Consider the following 22,854-nt stretch of genomic DNA (forward strand, 5'->3'; position numbering starts at 1 on the left):
TCCATTCCTCACGAAGCTTTGCTCTCTTATGTTTTGGGAGGCTGGTTATATTTCGTGGTTGAATTTCTCCTTTAGCTTTCTTTTCTTGATATCTGTTGATGGAACAGAGACGGCTGTTACATGTTTTCTATACAAGTGTACGTCTTAGAGAATGTTTCACCAACTCAATTTCCCTATTATAAACTTTTTTTACTTTCTCCTTCTCTCCCTAAGGATCTCCTCATGCCTGACTTCATCCTGTGCTAACCGACTTTCCCAGTACCTCCTTGTCCTTTCTTTGCTCATGCCTAAAAACTGACAAAAATCACTTTAAAAACAATGATCAGTGACTGTTAACATACAACAAACAAATGAAGACAGATTAATGTTTAATATATTTATAATATAGGTATAATATATATATAATGAAGACAGCTATATATTTATGTTTAATATATGTATAATATAGCTATATTATATATAATATTTACAATATTTGTTTATATATATATATATATATATATATAGAGACAGATAAATATTTATATTTATGTTTAATATTGCAAACATAACAGATGAGAATCTAGCTAGACATCTGACTTAATTAGTCACACTACTCTTTCACCTTTGCCGCCATTTTGAGTCATTGCTAATTAAGACTGACCTTGGGCATTACAGTAACTGAATAAGTTCATTGTTTTAGACCTGAATATGATTCTTTTTTTAAAATATTTTTCTTTTTTCTCGAACTAGATCAGTCACACCACAGGACTATCAAAAATGGACACGTTCATGGTCTGACAGAAATGATGAAATTTATCAAATTAATAAGAGATTAACACTCACCTTTTAACCTCCTTAGGACATCCAAACATCTGGGGGAATTCCTGGTAGGGGGCTTGACTAAAGGACCACTATGGCTGTCCATGTAACTGCCAGTACAAAAATCTAATATCCAATGTCACACTACAGGACAGCATTTGTGTTTCAAAACGAAATGTACTGTAAATATTATTTTAGTACTTTTTAGCATTTTGAAAAGTTAAGTTAATTAAGTAAATACATACAAAATAATGCCAAGGCATTTATTAGCTGCTCCAAACATATCTGCTTTATTTTACTAATATTTACATTTGATGAGTCATCAATGTTACAGTCACACCGCAGGACATTTTGCAATTGAACTTGAAATATGAACAACACCAAATACATTTTACGTCCCAAAATCATAATATTGAAATAAAATGATGTTCTATGCCCCACTGGCATGTGGTGTTTTAGTTGAGAAATGCAGTTCAGTAAACATTTAGACTTAATTACAGAAAAAACATGCGTCACGTCATCTGCCCTTTTGTTTTTGAATTTGTATCTTTCCACAGATTGGATCATGTGTGTCCTCCTTTTTCTCAAAAGTTGTAATGTTCTCCAGATTTCCCATTAGGAGGCAATTATTTCCTATTTATCACTTGGGCAACATAAGGAGTGCTAGCATCACTATTGTGTTATAAGCATTTGGATCTCCAACATGCATTAGTAAACCCATACCACTGTGATTATTTTTATAATAGGATTAAAAATGTGATTTTAGTATCTATCTAGGTTTTATAACCTTGGGTATGTGATGAATCAAAGGCTAGATGAGCTAGTAGTTTGACAAAGTTTTGGTGCGACAAAGGCCAAATCTCACTCCCAAGTCATTCCTATTGGATTCAAGGAGATGCATGCAAGCACTCTTAATGGAGGCATACCTTTTTAATCCTTGTTTTTTATTAAAAATTAATAAAAATTATTCAGTCCCTTGTGTCTTTATTACTCCATTCTCATCTCTCTCTCTGCTGAATTCTTTCTTAAAGTGTCACATAATTAGAGAGATGAAACAAGACAGTATGCAATGATAAGGTCTATATGTGTGATGCATTAGCGTAGGGCAGGCCAATGTCTATTTTTTTTTTTCTTCCTTTTCAAGGGCCCTACTGTTTTTGTCAGTGCATGCATCTTGCTCTCCAATGCCTCCCATTCTATTTATCGGGCTCATGAGGTTTCTGGCGGGTTTCATTTTTGGCATTATATGTTGCTTTAACGTGCCTTTAGTGCTCTGATGGATTGTAAGCTGGTTAACTTCTACACTTACAGTACACGAACATCACACTTCTTTCATGAGACTTTCCAGCATAGAAGTGCAGTCATGGGGAAGGGAAACCACTCGCATTTAGTTGTCTAAACATATGTATACTCACACAAATATACAAACTTCACATATACTCCAGTTCACAAGTTGTTGACTGAGGGTTTGACCTTAAACTATTTAAAACTTTGCGGCTGTCGCACCATCAGCTTTATCGCCATGCGCTAGCTGTGAGATATCAGAGTGTAGGAATTTGTGGGGGAGTTGTAGAAGCTCTGACCTGTTTAAAAGAAGCATGTCCCAGAGAGAGTGTCGTCATCTGTGAATAATGCAGAGGACGTGAAGGGAACAGTTGAGGAAGAAATTCAATCCCATGGATCCCAGCCATGGCCATTTCCCTTTTCATTGTTGAAATCCATTTGTTTTTTTCAAAGGAGGGAGAAGGACAAAGACAGAAGTAGCTCTTCCTTAATTTGCAAGCACTGATCTCCTTCCTCTTTTGCTGTACAGGCGTGTGTGTGTGTGTGTGTGTGTGTGTGTGTGTGTGTGTGTGTGTGTGTGTGTGTGTTTTATCCATTGTGTTTGTCTTACTGTACACAGGCAGAAAGGAAAAAAGATGTCATCGTAAATGGAAATATACCGAGAGCTTTGTCACTGTGAGATGCTATCTGATTGGCTTTTGGTTTTGCTTTGTGTTTTGTCTTCACTGATTGTAAATCTGACATATTCGAGATAATCAGTTTTGGTTTTTAGTCTTGGCAGTTGTGCATGTCACCGCAGTGGCAGAAAAGTTTATCAGCAGCAGTGTAGCAGCAGAAGTTGTGTGCATTTGATACAAAATCTTACAGCTCTTTACTTAAAGAGATTTGCTTGTCTTTCTTGCTTTCTACATAAGTTGGAGGCTGTCTTGAGTAGCGGTTTCACTTTCACCAGATTTATAATGAATCCATTTCCCTTCTAGTGAGAATGTGGCAGTTCTCCTTGCTTCCCATGTGTTAACTTGTCATTGGGTATATATTATGATCTTTGTAACATTACATTTTCCCCTACACAAAAAAGTTGTTTTACACAACATTTCCGCCTGTTCTGATGCTTAGGAATTTTATATTTAAAAACTTAAAAAAAAAATAAATAAAATTTGGTATTGTGAACATTGGAGTATGTCTACATTTTACATTTAAACTCCTATTTAATTTTTTCTTTGTCACTGATCCAGGACACAAATGTTACCCGACTGACAATTTAGAAGCTTCAGACTCATCTGTTAAAGTAGAGTACTTAGAGATCTATCTACCTTTTTCCTGAACAGGAAGTGTTCCACAATTCAAAATGGATGTTTTCATTTTCCGGTCTCCAGTGTTATTACACACATTGCGTATGTTCTTGGTGAATAATATGATGATTTGTAAAAAAAAATTGTCCAAAAAGTATGTGTCTCCATAGTGTTTTTCCATAGTTTAAGGAGTGGGTGGATGACGTGAAGCTATGAACCAAAGTTAGTTACGTCGATATCATGAACTACTAGTTTTTATGACTTTTTTATTTATACCAACAACTGCACAAGTTGAAAAAGGAACACATTTTTACTCCAACTAACACTTAAAATGGTTGTTCTCCATCCGGAACACCAGTAGATTCTTATGGACAAAGGAACCAGAAAACAGTCCAGTGGCAATCAGCATCACCATGGCGCAGTCCAGTGATTAGTCAGGGAAACTGTGGATAGCATGCGAAAAGGTTTCCTCACTCTAAAGACTGTAGCTTATGAAGAAAATCAGGTTTTATCTCTTGCTGTCTTTCCATCTCTTGCTCCTTTATTTTTGTAGGTAGCATAAATATGTCAAAGGTCACAATGTGAGGGCAGTCACATCCTCACATTTACACTTCCTCTTTTTTCCTTAATAAACCACCTTAAGATGCTATTTAGACACACGCATACTTACTGTTATGTCTCTCACTCTTCTGAGCCCATTTGATCTCATTTGTCTCATTTTTGTTATTAATGGTTAATGAGTTGTGATGTAACATATCACACTCTTCATAATATGAGCAAATGCTGCATATTTGCCATCCTTGTTTCATTAAAATAGGTTTGATATGAATATTGATCCCAGTGTCCTCTGTCTACCATAATTCAAAAATAAACTTGAACCCTCTATAGTTTAACTCCTTACTAGGGCTGGGACAACGCGATGACGTCGACGCAAAAAATACGTTGACGCAAAATATGCGCGTCGATTCGTCGGACCCAAAACAAAGATGCCGGCGAGTAGTAGCAACACGAGTGGCTCCTCAGACTATCAGAAGTGCAAGGCGGCATGCACTCGTTCATCTAAAGTATGGGAATTATTTAATTTAAAAGGAAACAATTCCGTGATATGTCGTCTTTGCAAAATGGAGATGGCCTTCCATTCTAGCACCACGGCAATGCACCAGCATCTGAAGAGGCGCCACCCGGGAGCAGATGACAGAGCACTGTACGTTTTTTTTCAACTCCCCACTTTGCACTCGATGTTGGAGTAGGCTGTAATACGTTGTCGACACCTAAAGTTTTCGCTTATAGCTATTAATAATGCGCTTATAGCCAAGGGCGAGGCTAGCCCCTTTTTAGGGGTGCTTCAGCACCCCTAAGAAGGAGCTCAGCACCCCTAAAACTTGGAGTAAGAAATGTTGTTATTCTAAAATTTTTGTTCGTCTTTGACAAGGTTAAATAATGTCCAAAACATACTCCGTAGTTTGTGGTTTAAAATGTATGTTTTAAGGATGAAAATGAAAACACCCCCGCTTAGCAAATGGTATCATCCTCTTCTCCTCTTCTACTTCTCCTCTGTACCTGCACCGCTCAGCACGACCGTCATCCGGCGCGAAACACACGCAGAGGGAGAACCCGTTATGTAGTGTTGTGAATCAACTAAGCTGCTCCAAAGCTGTGTCTCACACTTCTTTCCTTTTACCTAGAGTTGTTCCGATTCCGAAACCATATCGGTGAGTACTGGAGTCAGTATACTGAATCGCCATGGTACACTTATAATAAGTGTTTATTTTCGGACTATTTTAGTCCAGCGGATTGCCGCCGCTGTGGAGTAGCACAGGACCTGGGTGACTCGTCCATAGTCATAAACGGAGAGAAGTAGCGCCGGTTGCAATGTTCTTCCGCAAGACGCATGCAGTTCTGTTTATTAACTGCTAGAGCGTGAAACAAAAACAGCAGCGTGACAAATAAACTGCGTACCTGTGTAGTGCGTACGTGTGTCTCTGTTGTTAAAGTTTATCGTTAATTTGATACTCATTTTAACAATCGGGAGTCATGTAAACATGACACCACATGCATCTTTTCTGGTCAGTCGTCATGGAAACATGAAGCCCTGGCGTTTGGACCAGAGTAAAACAAACATATCACTGTATACCACCAGTATGTGTGAAAACACTCACTGTGGCTTTTTAAATGAATTGTTATTCATTCCTAGATTTATATCTGTTATTTTTCAATTGTGGCTGACTATCAAACTAGACAATAAAAGAAAGTTTAATGTTTTTCTTTTGCTGTATTTATTCATTCCTCACACACAGAGGATTTAACCTGAACCAGGCTTAACTCCTGAACTCCTAACATTACTCTCTCTCTCTCTCTCTCTCTCTCTATGTGTGTGTGTGTGTGTGTGGCCTGCCAGTGAGCAATGGACATACGACAGTTCTTTAAAAGAAAAAAGACAGATTCAGGTGAGAGACTAGGGACAGTCCATAATGACCTCTGTCTTGTTTTTTGGTTTTTTGTTCTTCTGAAAAGTGTTAAGCTAAAGTAACAGATAATGCAAACCAGCTATCTCTTGTTGTATCAAATTACTTATCTAGGCAATCCCATGCTTTTATTTTTTTTATTTATTTCAAACCCTCAATGGAGAATACAGCTTCTCTTGTGAAAGGAATTTGTGATTTAAAGTTTCTAAGCCCAATAATAATAATAAAGACATTTAAAATGGCACGCCTCTGTGTGCCTTTTGATCATATCCTTGGAATCTGTAAATGGTCTCCATGACATTTTTTTGACATGACAAACTGACCTCATCTCTCCTGCCTACAATATATTTGTGTATGATTGTCAGTGCCAAGTCAGGGAGATGGAGGAGGAGAAAGTGAAAGCATGCAGGAAGAACCAGGTGAGGAAACAACAACAATAAATTGACATATAGTGAATAGTGGCAAGCAAAACAGTAACTACTCATACTCCTATACTAACTTATTGGCATTAAGTAGCCTATATTACATGTACTTTTTGTAACATTATTTTACACTACATTTTTTCATAGTAAAGGAGGAAAACAACAGGGAGAGTCCATAAGGGATGAGAGGGAATTGACTAGTGAAAGAGACGGAAGAGAGCTGTTCAGACTTAGGGGATAAGGACACTGGTCCTAAACAGTTAAAGCTGTCTCAATACCCTCATACTCAGTTTGGCACACAAAAAAGTGCCTTTCAAGAACCATTTTTTGTAAATAATTTACAGAAGATGAATTACATTTTGTTGTCCAAGTACCTGTTACTTTGTTCAATGACAATAAAGTTGAATCTAATCTAACCAATCTGATGACTGTTGATACAAAAGGAGGCACATGGAGTTAACGGTCAGGAAAACCAGCTGAGTGAAGAAGGTTTTGTGTTTGTTACAGGGGGCTGTCTGTGTGAACTCTCACAATTAAGCTGGTGCTCTGTAAAGGTCTAAAAAAAAAAAAAAAAAGAAAGAAACAAAATCTGGATTTTGGAGTTAGTTGAACCAATGTTAAAATGATAAAGTTATTTTTCAATAGACATATTTTTTATTTTTGTGTGAAAAGAGGGTGGGTGGTGGCAGTGGGGCTCATTGGGTGCTCAGCACCCCTAAAGCTCTGACCCTAGAATCGCCCCTGCTTATAGCTATGAATGTCGTGAAAAATACATAGAGGACACTGACAACGCGCTGACAGACAGGACCAAGCAGGTAACATTTAATAAAGTCTCAACTTTCAAATTTGGTCATTCAAAGAAAATTAAACCATAAATAGGCCTACTATTTTGTGGCTCTTTAATGTGTCGTGACAGATTGCCTCAGTTAAAGCTGCTCGTGAACCGATCATCTTTTCCTTGGTTAATTTATAGCATCAAATAGGCTAAACATGAATGTAGCCTACATCAGAAGGACTGTTGTTTTAACCGCGGAAAGATGTCAGTACAGTAGCCTACAATCCATTATTCAAATTCAAATCCACCGACGTTAATCTTCTCTCGCCTGACTACTTTGTCGAACAAAAATGGCGTATTATGATTGATTGATCAGATCGCCAGTCAATCAAACTCCCGGCAAATGGTTTTTTTTTTTACATTTTATACACCCCCACCCCCGATGAAACTGGTATTACCGGTGTTGTCACAAGTCGATTAATCGAATCGAAATCGAATCGGACTGAAAAAAAAATGAATCGTTAGATTAATCGATGCATTGAAAAAATAAATCGCTAGATTAATCGTTTAAAAAATAATCGTTTATCCCAGCCCTACTCCTTACTGATGTGAACAGCATAAAGAGTGTCTGTGCTTGATCTGACCTTTCTCAACCTCTCTGAGCCACAGGTACAGTCTGGGTATACATGTTCTTGCTGTAATTTTATACAGAAGTACTCATTTGTAGAAGGACCCAGTGACATATGAAGTTCTAAATTTGAAAACGTGTAAACCTTGTGTCAAGTGTGGAGCAGCTTTATGGCTTTAGGCTTTATGCAGGGTGGGATGGTCGGACCCACAGCAACTCCTCCAAAAGTTCAGTGGCTGTTTCACGTTTGCATTCTCTGGATTCTTGTGGCAAGACATCAGCATTCAGAGAGGACAAAAAAAGTAAAGGAGGGGGGCATCTGATTTAAAGCAGACTCTTTCTCACTGGTTTTGCCTACGTCTCCCAACCAACAACCACCAAACTGCATGCAAGATTTCTAGTTTCTTGATAAGTAGCCAATCTTTTTCAGTACTAGGAAACTAAGAGCGCTTTGCTGAAATGGTTAACAAGAAAATTCAAACGAGCAATTCAGTGCAGTGTTAAGAGAAATAAATCCGTCTCAGATATTTTAAAGATATTCTGCTGTGGAGCTGCTTACACAAGTCTTGTGTCTGTTCAAATGTTTTCTTTGAATTTGGTACTTTCACTACTCTTTTCAGAAGCTCAAAGCTGATCTTTATTTCCTTCTCATTCTGCACTTTTTACTCTCTTTCACTCCTTACTTTCTCATAACCTTTCTCTATTTGTCTCTTTCTCACTAATTGAGAGCTCTGATTTATGGAGTGAAGGGCTCAGTTTCATGTGCAGATAAATCAGATCACATGGTGCCTGTGAAACTGGAGCAGGCAGGATATGTGGCTACCCTGGTTATAACTGAGGTTATTCTTTGATCAGAGCAATATGAGTGGAAAACATGCCCATTTTCCCAAGAAAGTGTGGAATTTAGCAGAACTGGTAGGCTATTTTTCCACTCTTCTAATTCTTACTATAGAAAATGTTGGATCTGTGGCTCACTGTTTCTGCTAAATGTCATGGATATTTTAGCACTGTCACACCTATATAAATACAGCACTGGAGGTGTAACCTGAACTCTATCAACAAGAGCTGGTGTTTATTGGGCTGACTGTGCTATCAAGATTCGTTATGTCATTCGAAGCCTGTATTTAACCCCCTGCTGCAGTAAAAAGTAGGACGACGTCCTCCCAGATTTCGCTGAATTTCGGAGGTGGAATATGCTCAAACAAGCCTAGCTCATCCTTTGCATAAGCTCTGATTATTTTGGACAGATCCTGAGGATCTATAAAGTTTGCCCGATCGTCTCCGTGACCTTTACACAGGTCAAGGAAATCCATGTCTGTGCAAGCCTAGTGGGGGATCAGAAAACATTTCTTGTATTCCAATGTTTCTTTTTCTTTCTCCGTTTACAGACTATAAATAGTAACACCTCATCTGCTGCTGTCGTTCCACTCAATGGTCAGAACTGGTGCAGACAGTTCTAGGTAATGATGTGGATGCAGAGTTGGCCCAAGGGAATGTTTAGTTCTCAGATGAGCTTCAGGAATTAAAATCAACCACTGTGGTACAATCCCAGCTCAGCTGCTCAACACAACTGCATATTGACCCACCTTATATTGGTCATGGTGAACCTGCTATACCCACCTTATGTTTGTGGAGATCCGGGGCACTGCTCTGATATGTTTACATGATATATACTTCAGAATCTGAAACATCTGTTTTGAGTAGAGTAATTTCAGACTAGGCTTGTTACGATTATTAAATAAACGTCTGATTGCGATTATTTGAGAAACTAATTATTGTACACATCCAATCACATTTTACTGTCCAAATGATGGATTTTTAAGCATATATATATATATATATATATATATATATATATATATTTAATAATTGCAACAAGCCTAGTCTGAAATTACTCTACTCAAAACAGATGTTTCAGATTCTGAAGTATATATCATGTAAACATATCAGAGCAGTGCCCCGGATCTCCACAAACATAAGGTGGGTATAGCAGGGTCACCATGACCAATATAAGGTGTGTCAATATACAGTTGTGTTGAGCTTCAGTATAGGAGCAATACCGATCAAGGTATCTGAACGTGTATCCCTAGTTTGTATGACAATTAATCATCATTATTGTGAATGTCCTTAAACGGACTATTTCAGACCAAGTATTCTATAGGGTCTAAACATCTTGACCCCTCAGGTCAAGCCTCTCTGTGCTATGTCCCATCTGTGTATACTAATTTCCTTCACCTGTGTGGCTGATGATGTCCTTTTATGCTCCGAAGGGTGCTAATGCACAAGAGAAACAGAGTTTAACAGATAGGAATGCTTGAGATTAATTTCGAGAGCATTCTCTGACACAGTGTAAACTCTAATGTAAGTGCCCAAAAGTATACTTATGATTGACTGAGAAAAAAGCAGTATGGAATTTCTGGCTTTCTGATTTTCCTTTTGTCTACTTGAAGATTACCTGAGTTGTAGTATAATCAAGATTACTCATAGGGTGCAAAAAAAGAGCATTGTTCCCTAAATGCTTTTCTTGTGTATTTCACGTGAACTTGTTAAAAAGGCCCTTATAAACAGTTCCATGTAAATCCACTAACTCCCCAGTTCCCACCCACCTTAAACATTGCATCCCTTGCAGCAATTTTTTTTGTCTTCTGCTTCTCCCGTGTGTAATGTGTCAGTCAGGTGGCCAGTTCCTGCCTTGCTTTATGTTCCCACGTGATGCTGACCTGACTGTGACCCCACTGGGGTTAAAGGACAGAGTTTCTTTTCTTGAAGGATAGAGAATGCACACCAACTAGACTCTAATTTATATGTGATGACAAACCTCAGTGAAATAAGCTTAAAATCAGTCATCGGTCATCAAATATTAGTTATGAAATCATCTCTTGGTCTTAAATATGTGTAAATGAGGAGAGGGCACATGGTCTAAAATATTATGTGCACTTTCATTCTGCCTGCATACATTGCATTAATTCGGTCAGCATACAGTGCTCAAATGCACTTCCTGGACTGGAATCGGTTCTGGATTGGTAAAGAGCAAAGGAAATAAATATAAAGCTGCACCAATATCTACTAAAATAATCTACTTGGGCACTAGTCCATGTGCCATCCTCTCTGCTCTCATGCCTTTGGAACAGACACCATGAGACATGGAATGATATCATGAAGAGGAATCCCTGATGTCTTGCCCATGTTAGCCCATCAATTCCATATCTCTGCTGTGTCCCTCATCTCGAATCAGATTCCAGAGAGAAGCAGTCAGAATGGCTGTGCTCTGATGCTCTGCATGTGATTCTTCCCAATCCATTGGAATGCAGGCCTGATGCCCTAATCTGGTCCACTTTGCTGTGTTGCTTGTGATTGCGACAAGAAAATTATTCAGTGCACTTCTTAGGCTTAATGGATTTAAGGCGGCCCTGCTACAGCCAGATGATCAGTGAACACCCTGAGCACTGTAAAGCTTGTTACGTCAATTTCTGAAAGGGCCGTCCCCAAGCTTTCATTCCAGAATCATTTCATCAGTAGTGGATGGTGCACTGTACCTCAATCCACAAGCTTCAGCCTAAGAGCTGCAATAATTCTGCATTGTCAATCAGCACAGCCTTTTAATGGACAGACTGTGCTACTTTGAACAGCATCCTGGATTGTGCTCCTTGGTTGACGAGGCATATTGCTTTATCTCTACAGCTCTTTTGCGCGTTTTGCTCTTTTGTCTTATGTTCTCTTGTTTTACAGCCATCTGTTCTCTCTTTGCATTTATGTCATCAAAGAGGAAAAGGAAACATGCAGCTTCCTGTGTTACACATCTGATGAGGAAGCTCACTTTGTGCTGTCAATGCTTACAAACACTGTGGTTTTTGCCCTACATGGGTCAGAAATGCTTGCTTCCTTTATCCACTTTGCTTTCAAGCCCAATGTTAGTCCTTAAAGTTAAATTGTACTTATCAGTGGTTATAGGCACTGAGAATAAAGGGTTATTCACACTAAAAGTGATTTCATTGCTGGAGGTTGCCGATGTATTGTTGCTAGTAGAAGTTACCGCTCAACTGCATCAAATGGCCAATGGCTTTCGGTTGTTTTCTTTGGCCTATTGACGTATTTTCAACATAAAAATGAAGTTGGGGCGGGACTTGTGAAACAGCTTATGCCTTTTAAAAAAAAATAGCCAATAGGCTTTAGTTTACATCGCAGCACCTGGCAAAGCCACACATACCCCATCTGCTGCTTATGCCATAGCTGGTGTTCAACTGTGGAAAGTAAGAAACGGTCTCAATACAGAGTCTGACCTCTATTCCACTGACTTTATAACCAAACAATCATCTAACAGACCATATTGCTACATAATCAGCCCATTGGGTTGAGTAAAAGATCACAATATATCAATGTTCTGATTCACAATACACTAAACATAAAGAACACTTACTCGTGTTGTACATCCCAACTTTCCTTGCAATCGGCACACGTGTGCATGTTCTATTTAGAATTGATCAACCCTATACCCTATTCCGTTCAAAGATGATTACTGTCCACTGTGACAGCTTCAGTGGGCTGAAAGGTGATAACAGATAACTTTTTAAGTGATTATTATTGTTAATTCTGTTTGAAACAACCAACCCTACTTAGTACATTTCGAATTGGACATGACAAAATGAATGATTTGTGGTTTAGCAAGTTTTTCATTAACTAAAAAGAACCAGAGTTATTTGCTCAGGAGGTAGCACTGTATGTTTTGTGGTGTTTATTTAAAATAACCGACATTCGTTTAGGAATCGGTCTATACTGATTGCACTGTATTTTTTGCACTGCTGATTCAATGTTGCAGTGCCGTTGAATGATAATGCAGGAAATACTGTCCGAGTATTTTAGCATGTGTCCCATCCGTGGAATAATTAACTAATGAACTGAAACAAAAGTCATAAAAATAATTTGGTTCTGAGTCGCAAACCTAATTGCTGCCAATCAATATCAGTGTGAACACATCTTAAGTCTAATGATGTTGCTCCATGCTTTTTGAGAGTTAGCTGTGTAGATAGTCCTTAGGACACTGTAGATCTTGACTAGGTTACCTTTACCTAATGATGCTGTTTTCTGAGTAGTTCAGGGTTCAAGCTACTCAAACTGGCTTACTGTACTCCAGGTATGAACGTGGGTCAGGCCTGTCTCCACATGACTTCCTCCCCACTGTGTTGCAAACATACTGCAGACTGACTGTGGTCAGGCTGGTGGTGGCAAAGACCGCTGTTTTCTCTCAAAGCACAAAGAAGGTATTTGTGGGATTCTCCACTTCCACTGTTGAAGGGCCAAAATTTGCCAGTTATCACAATTAGCCTTCCCCCTATTTCAACAATGATTTATTAGCATTTACTCACCAGGTTTTAAAACAAATTCCACTTAATTACAGCAAGCTTTTCTGGTCTTTGTGTGGTCTACCTTCATAGCTGATCAAATTTTGTTGTCTTTGTGTAAACAAGGAGAACAATCAGGCAAAGATAAGACTCCAACTCTTCAGTCTTTGAGCATGGAGAACTCTTCAGGTGATACCAGAGGGCAGGACTTTGCCAGGAGCATCTAGCAAGCATTAGCACTCTGTTCGGCTGGTTTCTGTAGACTAAGCAGTGAGTCAGTTTTATAGGGCTGTGGAGAAGAATGTGGTTGAGTTGTTGTAAGAGGGCCTTCATGCTTCATGCGTCTCTTGTGAAAGCCACATTGATAAAAATCCTGATTCATCCAGACAATAGACAGGTGTTCTTGAGAGATGCTTAATGCAGTGACTCACCTACACCTGTCGTGCCTTAGCTTGCATGTTCTGACAGAGGGAAATTTGTTGCCTCTAAGTGTAAGAAAATGTGCTTATTTCCTGTCTGCCAGTGAGTCTTGCACATGGATCAACAGGATGATTTTCTGACACATTAGTCATATACTCTGCTTCACACATTTCCTGTTCTTCACCCACACTAATGCACCTCCCTAATTGCAAAGAGAGAAAGGCAGAGAAAGAAGACACTGTCCAGACCCAGCATTTTCCAGTTGCAAGTCACAAGTTCAGGCCATTTAAGTCAACCATCCAAACAATTGCTTATCTTCTGTTCTTTGAAGCAGCCAAGGATACATGGCAATTGATGTCTGTTCAAACCTTTAATGGGCTCCCTGCAAAATTTCATTCCCTCCCTTACTCCTACTTTGCATTTATTTAGATATTCCTGGCAAATTGGGAGTGTCTCAATCCATGAATGTATCTCTATATCTTATCACATCTACTACTTGTGTACTCTCTCTCTCTCTCTCTCTCTCTCTCTCTCCATTCCTATTAATAACTCTTATGTGGGACAAAGGTGTCAACAGTGCGTGATTTACATTTTGAGTGGCACTTATTTACCTCTGCTGAACCATACTCTGCTTTACTTGAGCACTCAGTGGTGCTTTCCCTGTATGGGAACCTAATAAACACCAGGGCAATGGCCGCTAGCTCAGGGCAGAAATCCAAAATACTTTTCTTACCCTTTTTCATGCATTCTCCCGAGTCCAGAATTAGCAATTCTGGCAAGGTGATGCTTTTCAATGTTTTGTAGACTTGGGTTCCAGAAAGAATCAAGCCTGAAAATAATTGTTTTTCCACTTAAAGCCAACATTGAACTTTATTTGCAACCAATTTTTCTTCCAAAATGTGATTGTGTTTCAGAGTGAAAGAGGATATTCAACAAAAAAGTGTTTTGGGGTCAGACTTCTCTAGTTGACAGTCAGGTTGAGGCGAGGGGTTAACAAATAAGAGGGCTGGTTAAGTCATCTGTAAAGGACTTAATGATGTCGACTGAAACATCATTTCGGAAAATGCAATTCATTACTTTTTGATAAATGTATCAAATGTATAAAAAAAAAAACTGGATTAACATGCAACAAAGAAGAATATACTGTACATACATGTGGTCAATTTTGATTTAATATTGAAATAAAAAAAATACAAAAAAACATTTACTGAGTGTAGTTCTTTGGATCTTTAAAACTGAATGCAATTTTTTCTCTTTCCCACCCAATTTTAAGATTCTTGAGGTGTAATATGGAGGCCTAAGATCATACAAATCTGTTTGGGTTTTTGCCGGGGGAAAAAAAAGTGGTTAAACTGTAGTTGTTAGGTTTTTGGCTTACAATTGACTTGTCTCAGAAGTGCTGGAAAGCTGTCATTATGTAAGGAGATTATTGTGAAAGTTTCATCAGTTCAGGATTATGAATATACACATTTCAGTCAGTCAGTCAGTCATGTCTTTTGTCTTCCAGAGTAGATTAAGATATGTTGTGTTATGTTGAATGGACATTGTTTTTAACTAAATTTAAGCCTAGTCACAGTAAGTATTTATATGATGTACAACAAACAATTTATATACATAGAACCTCTGACGCAAGCATATAATGTATCCGTGCAAGAACTATTATGGTATCCATTTCAATGAGGCAATAATCTTTTCATCTTCATTATGCAAAATATTCTTGCTTGCTTTATTAGAATGTATTTGATTTAGATATGTCTGAAATAGGGATGCTCCGATGCTAGTGTTGTTAAAAGTACCGGTACTTCGGTACCATTCATATCAGGGTATGTGGTGACAAGAAGATAGGTATCAGCTGTAAAAATCCAGATCGGAGCATCCCTTGTCTGAAATGTCTTTCTTATTGAGCTGAAATATTTAATTAGCTATACCTTTTAATACCTAATTTGTCAGAAAACTATTCATGGATTACAGTACCAACTTGATATTCCCTCCTTTGATGTCTGATTGAGATTAATTAAACTTGATGACTAGACACTGCATATTGGCTTTCATGTGGTCATGCACTCGTCATTAGTTTAAATCCAATGCCCAAGAGATCCACAACATAGCTGCCAGGCAGATGTCTAAAGTTTGTGCATCTGGGCCCATTGCTGAGCGACACATCCTGTGTGGCCGTGAGGAATGCTCCACTGTCATATTGAAACCTGCTGCTTTCATCAGCACACACCTCACCCCATCTGAAGGGTCTCTCCTGATCTGTCCCCCCTCTTGCACGTTTGGATGCCTAATCAGAGAGACCGAAACTTGAGCCCTGTCCATTTTACTTCACCTCTCCTTCCACCACAGCTGTTACCACACCATCCGTAATGTTTTTTCTCATAAGTGTCATTTGGCTTTTTTTGGTTGAGGAAGTTTTTTTGTATAACTTCTGGATGTTTGCATGTGTAGCTCTGATGTGTCAGATAGCTGCGGAAGTCGTCCACCTCCATGTAAATTACTCTGCCGTTGATTGATATGTGCTGCCCTTGTGTTCCCGAGAGGTAAAGTACGACATCTCGTGAGCATATCAGTGTTGAGAGCCTCACAAGCGTCTCATTGTTCACAGTGGAGCACAAGCTCTCCTGCAAAGATATAATGCATCATGGTCAGTGCAAGAACTTTTACATTCAGTTCCCCATGTAAAATGTGTTAACTGCTGGGAAACATGGGCAGCCCCCCCACAAAGGATTTGAAGCTATTCAAAGCTTTTTTTAACAATGTGCTCTGATATACATGGTAAGCATTCTCTGCAGCTGCCTGCTTAGTACAAACACATCACAAACCTTGTTGCCAACAAAGATAAACAAGTGTGCAAAGACAGAAAAGTGCCTGTAGAAAATCATCAGTCATTCGTTGCTCTTTCTTTACAATCTTATAGAGAATAAATATTTATTTTGCAAGTATTTAGGTGTTAATAGTTCATTCAAAATGGAAAATTCTGTCATAATTTTCTCACCCTTGCATTGCTTTCCTTCTGTGGAGCACAATTAAGAATCGTTTGTATAGAAAGAGCACCTGAGACACTCTGCTAAACATCCCCTTCCACAGATGCTAGATAGTCATACAGGTTTGCAATGACTTGAGTAAATTAAAGAATTAGTATTTTTGGATGAACTGTTCCTTTTCGTTGGTGTCAAGCAAGTTTTTTCGTCTATTATACAACAACCTGTGGATTTTGATTACCTTTGTTGATCTTCTGTCGGTGTAATGGAGTTTTTGTGCTTTTGAGGGGCAGTTCTGACAACTGAAGTATAGGCCAGCTTAAGCTTGGACCACAGGAGCCTATAACACCACACAGGGTGCAATTATGAATGCAGACCATAATCTCAGAAGCCCTTCTCTTTGAGTTCAGCCCCAAGCAGGCAAGGTGTAATCTTAAAATCACTCAAAGAAGAATGAGCTTCTCAAACGCACAGCTCCTACCACAGAATCTCCCAATAAAAGGCACAGTAGGAGAGCTGGTCCGATCACTGCAGTCATTAGCCTCACTTTTACTTCAGAAAGAATATTCACAGAGCAACACCTCTCCCTTTTTAAACAGAGATGAATATTGCCTACAAATAAAAGCATACTTGATATGCATGCTTTGTCTAGGGATGGGCATGAGTACTCTGGAGTAACACCAATAATTGATCATGAAATTTGAAATTCAGTGACAAATATACACAAACATGTCAAAGAGGAGCCTTTACAAGAGAGTATAGAGGAGCCAAAATAGAGTATAATTTACAAATTTATGGCTGTGTAATAAAAAATTGTTTATTGACTATAAATCTCCATGTGTGCGTGACTTTACACACCTACATCTCAACGAAATCGGAGTTGAAGATTTCCTCGTGAATTTCCAAGTTGGAAGTAGGGCTGGGCGATATGGTGCATTATATTTTGATTAGGCCTTCTTTGGGACTTTTTGCAAAAATTACACTACACCGTCTATAATAATATATAGGTGAGCCACTGGAACAACAAGATGCATTACCTACATACTTTGTGTTTTCTTCTCTCTAAACTTTATGACCTGATGGATCATTAAGGATTTTACTTCTTGTAATGTTCCTTTTTGTGCTCAAGCTACAGCTGAGTAAGTCAACACTATTTGGGTGACCAGTGAGCAGCCTGATACTGCTGTTGCCCCCATTCATAGAGGTGGCCCTGCTCTAACCAGCTCCATGTGTAGATGTATGGCATATTGCATTGACTGAGAACAGAATATGTGGGTGAGGGGTAGATTGAAGGAGGCTTGGAGCCTATCAGGTTCTTTGTGGTGTCAGCCCTGACTCAGGCCTAAATGTCTATGGATAGGCAAAGGACAACAAAAGGTCATGTCAGTGAGCCCCATGGGCTTTCACCCCCTGACTTAACCAAATGGCCTATGCTCTTTTCATCCCATTTGGAATGGCAAAACTGTATTTCTTTGTATGGCATTTTTTGATGGGCTGTTTTTTTTCTCCAAGGCTTCTGTTGCTAGTCATACATTTTTCATAATTTTGTTTATGTGAGGGTGTTTAGAAGTGGTCATGATGTATAAGTAGTGTCTAAAAGCATTTACAAATTCTTAAATTGATCAAATAAACACTAAATATAATGGAAAACTTTATTCTTTGGTTATTGTTGTTGGGAATCTATCTTGATAGATTCCAGTATTTCCTGCTGATGATTGCCTCTATTACTAGTGTTTGACTGAAAAGGGTCTTTTAATGGCCAGAACAGGGAGAACATGATGGCTTATGGCCAATATAGTGCAAAAATAAAATTGTATGATTGCAAATTAGATGTACAGTACACAATATAGATGATTTAAACAAACACTAACTTTACTAAAAATTGGTAGATTGAGGAACTGACACCTTTGTTAATCAGCCAATTGGGCTCCGTTCTTGTCTATCTATCTTGCCGATAGCTCATTATGGAGAAATACTAACGGATTAATTGGCTTGGCCTATTCATTAATCTGACTATCTATTGCAGGAGTACTCAAGTTCCAAGATGTCCGGAGATACCTTACCAGTAAAGGTCCGAATAGTATGTAACTTACAGGTGTCAGTAGTTATATCGCTAGAAAATTATCTATCTTTTTTTTAATTGTTTGTAATTTTGAATATTATATATTATGAAAGGCCAGTAACATGCTGATTAATGAAGCTAAATTTAGATGGAAAAAACGTTGTAGTCTTAAGGCGACATGATAACATGTCCTGACACAAACCTGGATTAGCTGATCCAGCGGAATCACAAATCAGACAGATGAAGATAGTTTCACTTTACTTAATTTTTGCTTTCTGCAGTGTGTTTAAGCGAAAGATGCCAGTATCTGTAATGGTGTCTCTGCTACTGTTGTTAAAATAACCGCAACTTCAACTCATATGTTCAGTAAATTAGGCTTTATGCGGCGCCTCATGTCTATAGCGGGTAGAGAGGCAACACGTGCGGAGTGGGAATAACGTGAGTCAAGGGCGAGTCTAGCCCCTTTTTAGGGGTGCTTCAGCATGAAAATGAAAACACCCCCGCTTAGCAAATGGTATCATCCTCTTCTCTTCTTCTACTTCTCCTCTGTACCTGCACCGCTCAGCACGACCGTCAACGCAGAGGGAGAACCCGTTATGTAGTGTTGTGAATCAACTAAGCTGCTCCAAAGCTGTGTCTCACACCTCTTTCCTTTTACCTAGAGTTGTTCCGATTCCAAAACCATATCGGTGAGTACTGGAGTCAGTATCCTGAATCGCCATGGTACACTTATAATAAGTGGAAAGGAGGAATGGTCATATTTGAGCGTAACAATGAGCATTTCCTGTTGGATTCTTTCCCAGAAACACTCATTTAAATGATAATTTAAATTTGGCCTATCTTTGAATGCATTGATTTAGACGTAGTTTTATGGTAAACAACTTAAAATGAGATAAATTTGCCAGAAATTGAAATTGAATTGTTTATTGCACAATTATTGCATTTTATGTACAAGAGTACATCTGGAACTGCACCTCATATAGTCTCACAATCATGAGTCACATCCTGGAGGAACTGTGCTCTCGATGAAGGTTGTTGCCACTATAAAATCAAATCACTTTATTGTCACACTACCATGTACACAAGTGCAACAGTAGGTGAAAGTGTTGTGTGCAGTTCAGTGCAACATGGCATTCATGACAGTGACGAGACATATTCCAATTACAATAAACAACATATTTACACAAAACAATTTACATTTCAAATGTACACATACTTACACAATAATAATATACAATGTACAGTAAACAATAAACACAATATAGAATACACATACATTAAATAAATAATATATAAAAAATATATATACTGTAGTTGTATTACTATCAGATTGGCCATGTGATGACCCTCAAACATCCCTGTTACTGGCAGCACTGAATCAGTCCACAGCTGGCCTCTTGCTCCACATTTATGGGCAAGGTCAGAAAGTGTTACTAGGTATAGCACAATGACTGTATAAGCCTTGTTTGCCTAGTCACTTATGCACCTCTTTTGCCATGTGAACATAGTCTTGTCTCTTGGTTAGGTCAAGTGGGTTAACGGAGAGTGACAATAAATGAATGTCTATTGCGCTGAAATGCTGCACTGAGAACACCTGAAAAAATTTATAATTTTGATTAGAGCAGAGATAACAGCTGGTAATGAGCTATGATAATTGTGCTGCAGTCATAATAAATGATGATCATTGCTGTTAATCACCTGGTGGCTGTGTTTCCATGGCAGTGGATCTCTTGAGGGCTTACTGTTCAGGTAGCACTCATTATCCTCACAGTTGTAACCATGTATACACCAGATGCATGGAAATTGTTGTTTGTATTCGAAAGCTAAAAAACCCTTTGGCTCTCAAGCTGTTCTTTGCTGTGAAGTGAATGTTCTCGCTACTTAGCCTTATTACACTGATGATGCACAAATGGCAAAATTCACATTTTGTCATTTGAATTTGGTGTTTTTAATATCAGAAGTGCATAGTTGTGTGTGTCATTAGGTTTGCATAAACAATAAGTCACGTCAGCAATCCTGTGGCAACAAGTTTGTTCAGTTGACTCGCATGCTTTGGGTTGTTTGAACACCGATGTAACATTCAGATTGACATGGGTCTAATGAAACCTGACATACAATTACTTATTTTTTTCTGTTTCAGTCATTTTCACATTGTCATGTGTCAGATTTGTTTCCACCTTAAACGTGCAATGTAATTTAATAGGGCAAAAATGGCCAGCCAAACACTGAGGTTATTAGAATGATTCACGTGTTTCATGGTAGTGTTTTGAAAGCTTATCAGGCCAGATAGCATTTCCAAATGATCTCAGTGTCATACCATTCCTCATTCAAGGATGACTTGACTTGGCTCTGTACAGATTCAACTTGAATGTTTGTCAGCAGCTTTATATTGAAGAGCACCCCCCTGAAATAACAGCCTTAAACTGAACTTTCCTCTTGTAGGAACTGTTCATGATTCAGCTTAATGTTGTCTGCGGTCCATGATTCAGCTTAATGTTGTCTACATTGTTAAATCAAACTTATATGCCTTGAAATGAGAGGCTATATATATTTGTCTTTGTCGTCTCAGAATACCATAAGCATGTGATACGGCATTATCCAGAGGCCTCAGCCGAAATAAGACACTATTTGCACACTTCTGTTTCCACTTTTTTAAGTTTTGTCATGTTCTTTTTGGGCCCATGTTTTTGTGGGGTTGTTTATTTGGAAACCTCTTTCCTGGTGCAGGTGCTTCATTAAAGGGACCGTTCACCCAAAAATCTAAATTCTGTCATGTACACATCCTCATATTGCTATAAACCCATATGACTTTTTCAATACAATGAAAGTGGATGGTTTTGAAATGAGTTATAGGTCTGAGGCTAACATTCTGCCTAATATTTACTGTTGAAGTCAGAAGTTTACAAAAACCTTTTTGTTTTTCTATTTTTCACAATTGCTGATATTAAACCATTGGAAATATTCTCTGTCTTAAGTCAGTTAGGGTCAATATTTTAAGAATGTGAAATGTCAGTATAAAATTAGAGAGAATTATTTATTTTAGCATTTATTGCTTTCATCACATTCCCAGTGGGCCAGAAGCGTACATACACTTTGTTAGTATTTGGTAGCATTGCCTTTAAATTGATCAACTTGGGTCAAACCAAGTTGCGTAGCCTTCCACAAGCTTCTCACAATAAGAAAGACACAACTGATGTAACTGAGTAAGGTTTATAGTCCTCCATGCTTGCACACTTTTGTCAGTTCTGCCCACACATTTTGTATCGATGGATGTCTGGGCTTGGTATGGCCACTCCAATACGTAGACTTTGTTATCCTTAAGCCATTTTGCCACAACTTTGGAGGTATACTTGGGGTCATTGTCCATTTGGAATACCCATTTGTGACCGAGCTTTAACTTCCTGGCTGATGTCTTGAGATGTTGCTTCAATATCCACATAATTTTCCTTCATGATGCCATCTATTTTGTGAAGTGCACCAGTCCCTCCTGCAGCAAAGCACCCCCAAACCATGATGCTGCCACCCCCATGCTTAATGGTTGGGATGGTTTTCTTTGGCTTGCAAGCCTCACCCTTTTTATTCCAATCATAACAATGTCCATTATGGCCAAACAGTTAAATTATTTTTCATCAGACCAGAGGAAATTTCTCTAAAAAGTAAGATCGTCCCCATGTGCACTTGCAAACTTTAGTCAGGCTTTTTTATGGTGGTTTTGAGCAGTCGCTTCTTCCTTGCTGAGCAGCCTTTCAGGTTATGTCTATATAGGACTATTTTTTACTGTGGATATAGATATTTGTCTACCTGTTTCCTCCAGCATCTTCACAAAGTTCTTTTACTGTTGTTTTGGAATTGATTTGCACTTTTCGCACCAAACGGCATTGATTTTTAGGAGTCTCCTTCCTGAGCAGTATGTGGTCCCATGGTGTTTATACTTACGTACTATTGTTTGTAAAGATGAATGTGGAATTCAGGCATTTGGAAGGATGAACCAAGCATGAGACTTGTGGAGGCCCACAATGTTTTTTTTTCTGAGGTCTTGGCTGATTTCTTTTGATTTTCCCATGGTGCCAAGCGAAGAGGCACTAAGGTTGAAGGTAGGCCTTAAAATACATCCACAGGTACATCTCCAATTGATGCCAATTAACTAATTGTCTAATTGCCTAAAGGCTTGACATCATTTTCTGCAATATTACAAGCTGATTAAAGGCAGAGTTAACTTGGTGTATGTGAACCTGTTACCCACTGCAATTGTGTTATAGTCAATTAAAAGTGAAACAATCTGTCTGTAAACAATTGTTGGAAAAAAAATACTTGTGTCATGCACAAAGTAGATAAACTATCATTTTAATGACTTCAACCTAAGTGTATGTAAACTTCTGACTTCA

General features: G+C 38.5%; 2 protein-coding genes across 3 annotated transcripts in view; one reads left to right on the forward strand and one right to left on the reverse strand.

Annotated features, from left to right (window-relative positions):
• ninj2 (ninjurin 2) overlaps positions 1 to 2,996 on the reverse strand; it is a 59,631-nt gene extending 56,635 nt beyond the window's left edge. Inside the window, exon 1 of the mRNA XM_052118322.1 lies at positions 2,385 to 2,996. Coding sequence (XP_051974282.1) covers positions 2,385 to 2,681 — 297 coding nt within the window. The 5' untranslated portion in view covers positions 2,682 to 2,996. The remainder of the gene's footprint in view (positions 1 to 2,384) is intronic.
• wnk1b (WNK lysine deficient protein kinase 1b) overlaps positions 1 to 22,854 on the forward strand; it is a 106,661-nt gene that overhangs the window by 11,786 nt on the left and 72,021 nt on the right. The window lies entirely within an intron of this gene.

The sequence above is a fragment of the Xyrauchen texanus genome, chromosome 45 (assembly GCF_025860055.1).
Source record: "Xyrauchen texanus isolate HMW12.3.18 chromosome 45, RBS_HiC_50CHRs, whole genome shotgun sequence".
NCBI lineage: Eukaryota > Metazoa > Chordata > Actinopteri > Cypriniformes > Catostomidae > Xyrauchen > Xyrauchen texanus.